The sequence below is a fragment of the Tupaia chinensis genome, unplaced genomic scaffold (assembly GCF_000334495.1).
Source record: "Tupaia chinensis unplaced genomic scaffold, TupChi_1.0 Scaffold147003_1, whole genome shotgun sequence".
NCBI lineage: Eukaryota > Metazoa > Chordata > Mammalia > Scandentia > Tupaiidae > Tupaia > Tupaia belangeri.
The window spans coordinates 2,059,811-2,065,744 of NW_006206856.1; the positions used below are offsets into that span (position 1 = coordinate 2,059,811).

At 51.5% G+C, this 5,934-nt stretch overlaps 1 protein-coding gene across 4 annotated transcripts in view; it reads left to right on the forward strand.

Moving 5' to 3' along the window:
- The window catches only part of DCAF1 (DDB1 and CUL4 associated factor 1), a 93,835-nt gene continuing 87,901 nt past the window's right edge, over window positions 1-5,934 (forward strand). For 3 of the 4 annotated variants that reach the window (XM_006169356.3, XM_006169357.3, XM_006169358.3), the window contains exon 1: window positions 1-76. In XM_006169356.3, the coding sequence (XP_006169418.1) occupies window positions 55-76 (22 nt within the window). In that variant the 5' untranslated portion in view covers window positions 1-54. Of the gene's footprint in view, window positions 77-5,655; window positions 5,804-5,934 lie in introns of those variants that run through there. The other variant, XM_006169359.3, reaches the window with a different exon arrangement.

Sequence of the window (5,934 nt, forward strand, 5' to 3'; positions counted from 1 at the left end):
CTCCCAGGAACATCATGTGGCTTTTCATAGAGAGACATCCCCACCTCTAAGGGAATGAAAAAAGAGCTTCCCCACGGTAAGAGTCCAGGACACCTCCGCGCCTCAGATGTGCCTCACATTGATGACCGTGGCTCCCAGGCCTAACTGAGACCTCCAGGCCAAACTGGAAACATTTCTCAGAGGTTCAGGCCCCAGGTGGCCAGCTTGGGGAGGGGCAGGAGGTAATTACTCTAGGTGGTGCTAGTGGGTCCAACCAGCCTCCACCGGTCCTTCTCTAGGCCCTTTGGAAATTAAACGACTAATAGGGAGGGAAGATTCATCTGACCTGAGTCTTCATCAGGAGCTGCTCCTGTAGTTCCCAGAGTTCCTTCAAATGGATCAGGCCAGAGAACCCCGAGTCCCGTAGAAAGAGCTGGTGGCTACAAGCATTGTCCCAAATCCAGGGGCTTCTGGGAGCTTGGAACCCAGGCCAAGCTCGGGTGTACTTTATTCCCAATGTCGACTCCGCCATTATTTCCTCCAGAAGGATTTACAACCCAGAACCTGGGGCAAACGTGCCTGGGGTGCTTGTTCCTAACCTTCCCTGCACCTGTTCCCCAGCCCTAATCTAGAACTTGGCCTCTAGGGAGGGGAGGGCTGGAGGAGTCAGCTGGGATGATAACTGGCAGCCAGGCAGGGGAATCTGGGCCTGGGGTGGGAGGAGGGTACCTGGAAGGCAGAGTTTGGCCCTCCTCCTGCTTCATGCTGGGCCTGTCCACGGCGAGACTGGTCCAGTGTATACCATCTCTGGCCACCCCCCGGCCTCTGCTTTGATTATGACATCACTGTCCTACCAGAGGACTCCATGGAGGAAGGTGAGTAAGCTTGGCTAAAGGTTCCAGATGCTTTCTTCTGGAAAGGGTTGATAGACTGGTTTGGGGAGGGGAACAGGTCTCGCTTCACTTCCAAGGGGCTCATCAGGACCTTGACTGCCCTTCACATTGCTGTAGCCTTTTCAGGTGCAAAGAGGCCTACAGCAGATCCTCTGACCTCCACCTTCGGATCCACTCAGTTTTCCATTCTCTGCTGGAACAGAGTGGACAAGTGGGCCATCCCCCCGCCCCCGTTCCACTGCTTTCCAGCACTTCTGAAAACGTGCCCTAGGCTTTTTCTGGTAAAAAGCTCACTTCTCGCTTAAATGTGGAGAGTCCCAGCTCCTCCAGCAGGCAGGACAGAGGGCAAAGACCAACCACAACCCAGGGTCGGGAAGAATAGTCATACACCAATAACGATCAATGTAGAAGTAGCCATCAATTATCTGGCACTTACTGTGTGCCAGGCCCCAAGCTAAGCACTGCATACACATTATCACATGTGATTTTCATTACAACGCCAAAAAGGAGGTATTATTTCCAATCTCTAGCGAGGGAAATTGAAGCTCAAGGGAAGTGAAGTAATTAGGCCAAGGTCCCGCTGCTGGTCGTCAAAAGCACCAGGTTTGAGAACCAAGTCTGTTTTTGCCTTCAAAGCTGAACTCAAGCATTGAGCTAGTCCTCTTCCAAACCCTTCCCAGCAGTAAAAGACAGTATTTTCTTGGGCCAGCAGGTGACGTGGTGGTTAAGGTGACTGGACTCCCATATGGCTGACAGTGGTTTGAGTCCTGGACCTGGCAGCTTGCTTTCTTTCCTTCTCCCTCTCTCTCTCTTTCTCTCTCTGTCTGGTCAACTTCGAAAATAAAATAATGACAATGAATAAAATTAAAAATTCTTAAAAAAAAAAAGGTATTTTTTTCATCCTTAACTACCAATGATGAAGTTCCAAAAGGGGTAAATTTGAGCCCAATACCACCCAGATCACCAGCTTTTAGATAAGGAACTTGACTGCTTGACCTGTTTGATTTTTTTTTTAAGAATTATTTTATTTAACTTTTTAAATTTTAATTTGAGCATTTGACCAGAGAGGGACGGGGTGGGGGGGGTGAGAAAGCAAGCCACCAGGTCCGGGTCTCGAACCATGGTTAGTCATGTGGGAGTCCAGCACCTTTAACCACTATGCCACCTGCCAGCCCCTGACCTGTTTGATCTTTAAGGATGTTGGGAAGCAGCTGTTTTGATTGTTTCTCACCATTTTGCAGATGATTAAAGTGAGGTCCTGGGGGCCAAAGAAAGGGAGTCCTTGGGGTCTGTGGCTCTAAGGTAGGGTAAGTCAGCTTAATGTAAACTATATACATACGGATTTTAAGGGTACATGTCCTAAATATTGGGTGTGGCTTCTCTCTCTGACTGGGACCCTGGTACATGGCAACTGGGGTGGAATAGGGGTTAGCTGTCTCGTTTCTCACTTAGGCCTCTGGTCCCTCCATGAAGTTGGGAACTGACTTCTGGAGATGGAAGCTGCCACATGCCCTGAGCCAGGCAGGGGCTTAGGCTGTAGTTTCCATGGTGCTTTCGTTTCTTTCTCTGCAAGGTGACAGTGGTGGATGTGATGTAATTGGACAGGAGCATCCTTTTGTGTACCGCTTGGGTAATGAGATAGTGCCCCCTCTACTGGTTGTTTCGGGGTCGGAGGGGTCCCCAGGCAGGGGCAGGACATCTATTGAGCAACTGGGATTTCTTCTTTGTCTTAGGCTGGTGTCCCCAGAGCTGGGTAGCCCTGAGCCTCTTCCTGGTGGCCACTGACACTCTTGGACATGAGCAGTAGCAGTGTGGTCCAGTCAGCAGGGGCAGGTGTGAGACAGCCACCCTCATCTCCCAGCCTCAGGGAATTGCAAGAGGAAGCACAGGAGCTGTGGGGTGGCACCAGGGTGAGGATGGTCTAGCAGGAGCAGCTGGGTCAGGGGAGCTAGGAAGAGGAGGTGCTGGGAGGGGGGAGAACAGAAGAGCAGCTTGAGGCCCAGAGGACTTTGTGTTTGTGATTCTCCTGCCCCAGGATGAGGTGGGTGAAGTTGGGGGCCAGTTCAGGTAGAGCATATCTAAATCTGTAGCTGCTGGTCCGGGGGCCAGGGCTGGGCTGCTCTTGCCCTTCCCTATTGCTGGGCAGCTCTGCAAGCAGGACTCCTCACCATTTCAAGGTATGTGCTGCTTTCTCAGGTACACCAGTGAGGAGAAGGGAACAGGCAGAGCAGTAGAGAGTCCAGAGGTTTCTACTGAAGAAGTCGAGAAATCCCTTTCTTGAGAGAGTGCTTTGGAACAGGTATGCCAGAACCAAACTGGGTGTGTGGGCTTTGATTATCTATGGGTTTGTATTGTGTATTAGATGTGAAAATATTGGCCACAAGAGGTAGGCCTAGTGCACAGGTGTGCATCCCTATGTATCTGGCTGTGAAACTTGTTAATAAGTGTTCTTTGAACACAGGAGCAGCTGGGGAAGCCTGGGTGCTGCCACTTTCCCTTTCCAGGGTGAGAATTCAGGGGTACTTACAGGCGCATGGCTGTCTGTATGTGTGTCAGCAGAGAAAGAGGAGACTGCTGGAGTCACAAGGCAGAGATTTCTGACGGTGCAGCTGCTGCACAAGCCTTGCTTTGCTTTCCCAGTCTCCTGGGTCCTGGCTTCTCCTAAGCCCTTTCTTGGTGCCCCTCACTCCCATTACTACCCTGAAACCCCAGGCTGGGTTTCTGAAGGGGACCAGTGCCATCTTGTGGTCAGCGGAGGCAGTGCCAGAGTGGGTGGGTTGGGCCCTGGGTTCCCACAAGGGCTCCACCATTCAGGAACACAGTTGGTGCAAAGCCACCATTGGGCTGGCTAGACTATGGACAGAGGAGAGATAACTAAGGTTCAAACACTCCTTCTTCAAGAATTTTACAGGGAGGGAGAACCAGCAGTTAGCGTAGTGGCTATGTCGCTGGACTCCCACGTAGTCAACCCACGTCCCGGACCTGGTGGCTTAAAACTCACGCCGGGCACGTGTGCGTGCGTGCCCAAGATCCCAAGAGGAGAATGGAGGAGAAGGGATTGTGGCGTGACCATCCCCCCTGGGGGGGTGATTTCTCGCTTTCTGTCTCTATGTCTCTGTCTGTCTGCCTGGCGAGCACATGCGCCCTATAGCGAAAACCTCTCACCCCAAAAAAGAATTTTACAGGGAGGCAAGGCAGGAAAGCTGTCTATAGGAGTGCTGCAGGAAAGGCATAGGCAGGTTATATGTGAGCTCCAGGCTCTGGGCACCATCGCTTGATCCACCTCTCTGGTTCAGATTTCTCATCTGCAGTGGTGGCTAACCATTGCTACTCTGTGGGACGGCAGTGACAGTTAAATGAGAGAATGCAGCTAAAATACTTGGCTGAGCAGGGCAAGCAGTAAAGTCAAGGTAAATAAATACTAGTGGCTATTACTGACATAGGCAAAGTTCCAGAAGCACAGAGAAGAGAGCTAGCTGTGTGTTGTGGCTGGAGAAAGGGTGACAGAGAGGGGATGGCATTGCCACCACACATTGCAGAATCTGTATCTTGAGTAGTTATTTCAAGTTATACAAGTAAATGAGTAGAAAGAACTCTCTGCTGGAAAGCAGGTGATGGAATCCAAAGAGGAATGGAATCAAGAGAAGCATTCAGGCTCCTTTCCAGCTGTGGAGTCTGAGCATGGCAGTGGATTCCCTGTGTGTCTGTTTTCTATGTGAAAATATTGGCTGTGAGGACTCAAAGGAAATGCCTGGTCACTTGTTCATGACTCAGAGATAATGAGCTCTGTCAGGCCTTGAAGGCTGGATATACTTTTGTTGAGCATCTCAGGGTCGAGATTCTGCTCAACTGAGGAGTCACGTTTATCTTCTATTGCTTCCACGAGGAGGTCCCTGGGTCAGACTCGTGTGGTGTTAGGCAAGTCACTAACTCTCTCTGGGCCTTACTTTCCCCAACTATGACATGAAGGGGGTTGAACTAGATCTCTGAGGGCAGTCCTGCATTCCTTATGGACTTTTGATATCTCCATTTCCTGCCTCACCTGTCATACCTGGCAATAAATATTTATTGATTTCTACATGCTAGGTCTTGAACAGTAAGATTTAAAAAACAAAACAGTGCCCAGGACCAGGAGGGGGCATGGTGGTTAAGGTGCTGGACACTCCCACATGGCCAACCATGCTTCAAGTCCCAGACCTGGTGGCTTGCTTTGTTTCTCTCTTTCTCTCTCTCTCTCTGGTCAAATGAAAACAGATGAATGAGTAAATAAAATTAAATTTAAAAATTCTTAAAAAAAACAAGATAAAACGGTGCCTTCTATGAAATAAATGCTATGATTTCTGATATGTTTACGGGAAATATTTTCCTAGATCTTAGCACATTCTAAGTATGATGGGGCAAATCGGAGGATAAAGCAGAGGCTCTGTGTTGACACACAGGCTAGACTAAGGCATCGAGAAGGTTATCAGAGAGGTTATAGTCCGGCCTTGGAAGGGTCAAGTCCCTGACTTTTCCTTTCAGCCTTCTGAAGCAGCCCATGTGTACTCAGCAGCCCGTGTTTATGCAAAAAACTACAAATTCCGTAAGGCAATGCACGGCGCAAACTGCACATGCGTCAACCTGGACGGGGCGGGGCCCCTCCTAAACGCGGAACTCCATTTCCCAGGCATCCCCGGGGCTTTTGATTTCCCCCTCTGGGCGCCGGCGTCCTCCCGCCCCCTGCTTGCGAGCCTCGCGCCAAGCGCCAAGCCGGCGCGCGCGCAGGGCACGTAGCGCGCGCGAGTGACGCATAATATGTGGGCCATCCTGGAGCCGTGGTCGCGCTGTGTGTGTGTGTGAGTGAGGGAGAGTGAGTGCGGGACCTGAGACGGTGTGTGTGAACTGTGGCCGCTGGCGGGGTCAGGGGGGAAGCGGCAGAGCCGCCCGGGAAGGTGAGTAGGAAAGAAGGGAGACGGCTCTCTGGGAAGGGCGCGAGGAGACAGGGCGTGCGGGCGGCCGGCCGGAGAGTGGGCGCCGGGCTGGGGGGAGGGGCGGCACCTGCTGGGGCCGCTGGCGGGGAGGG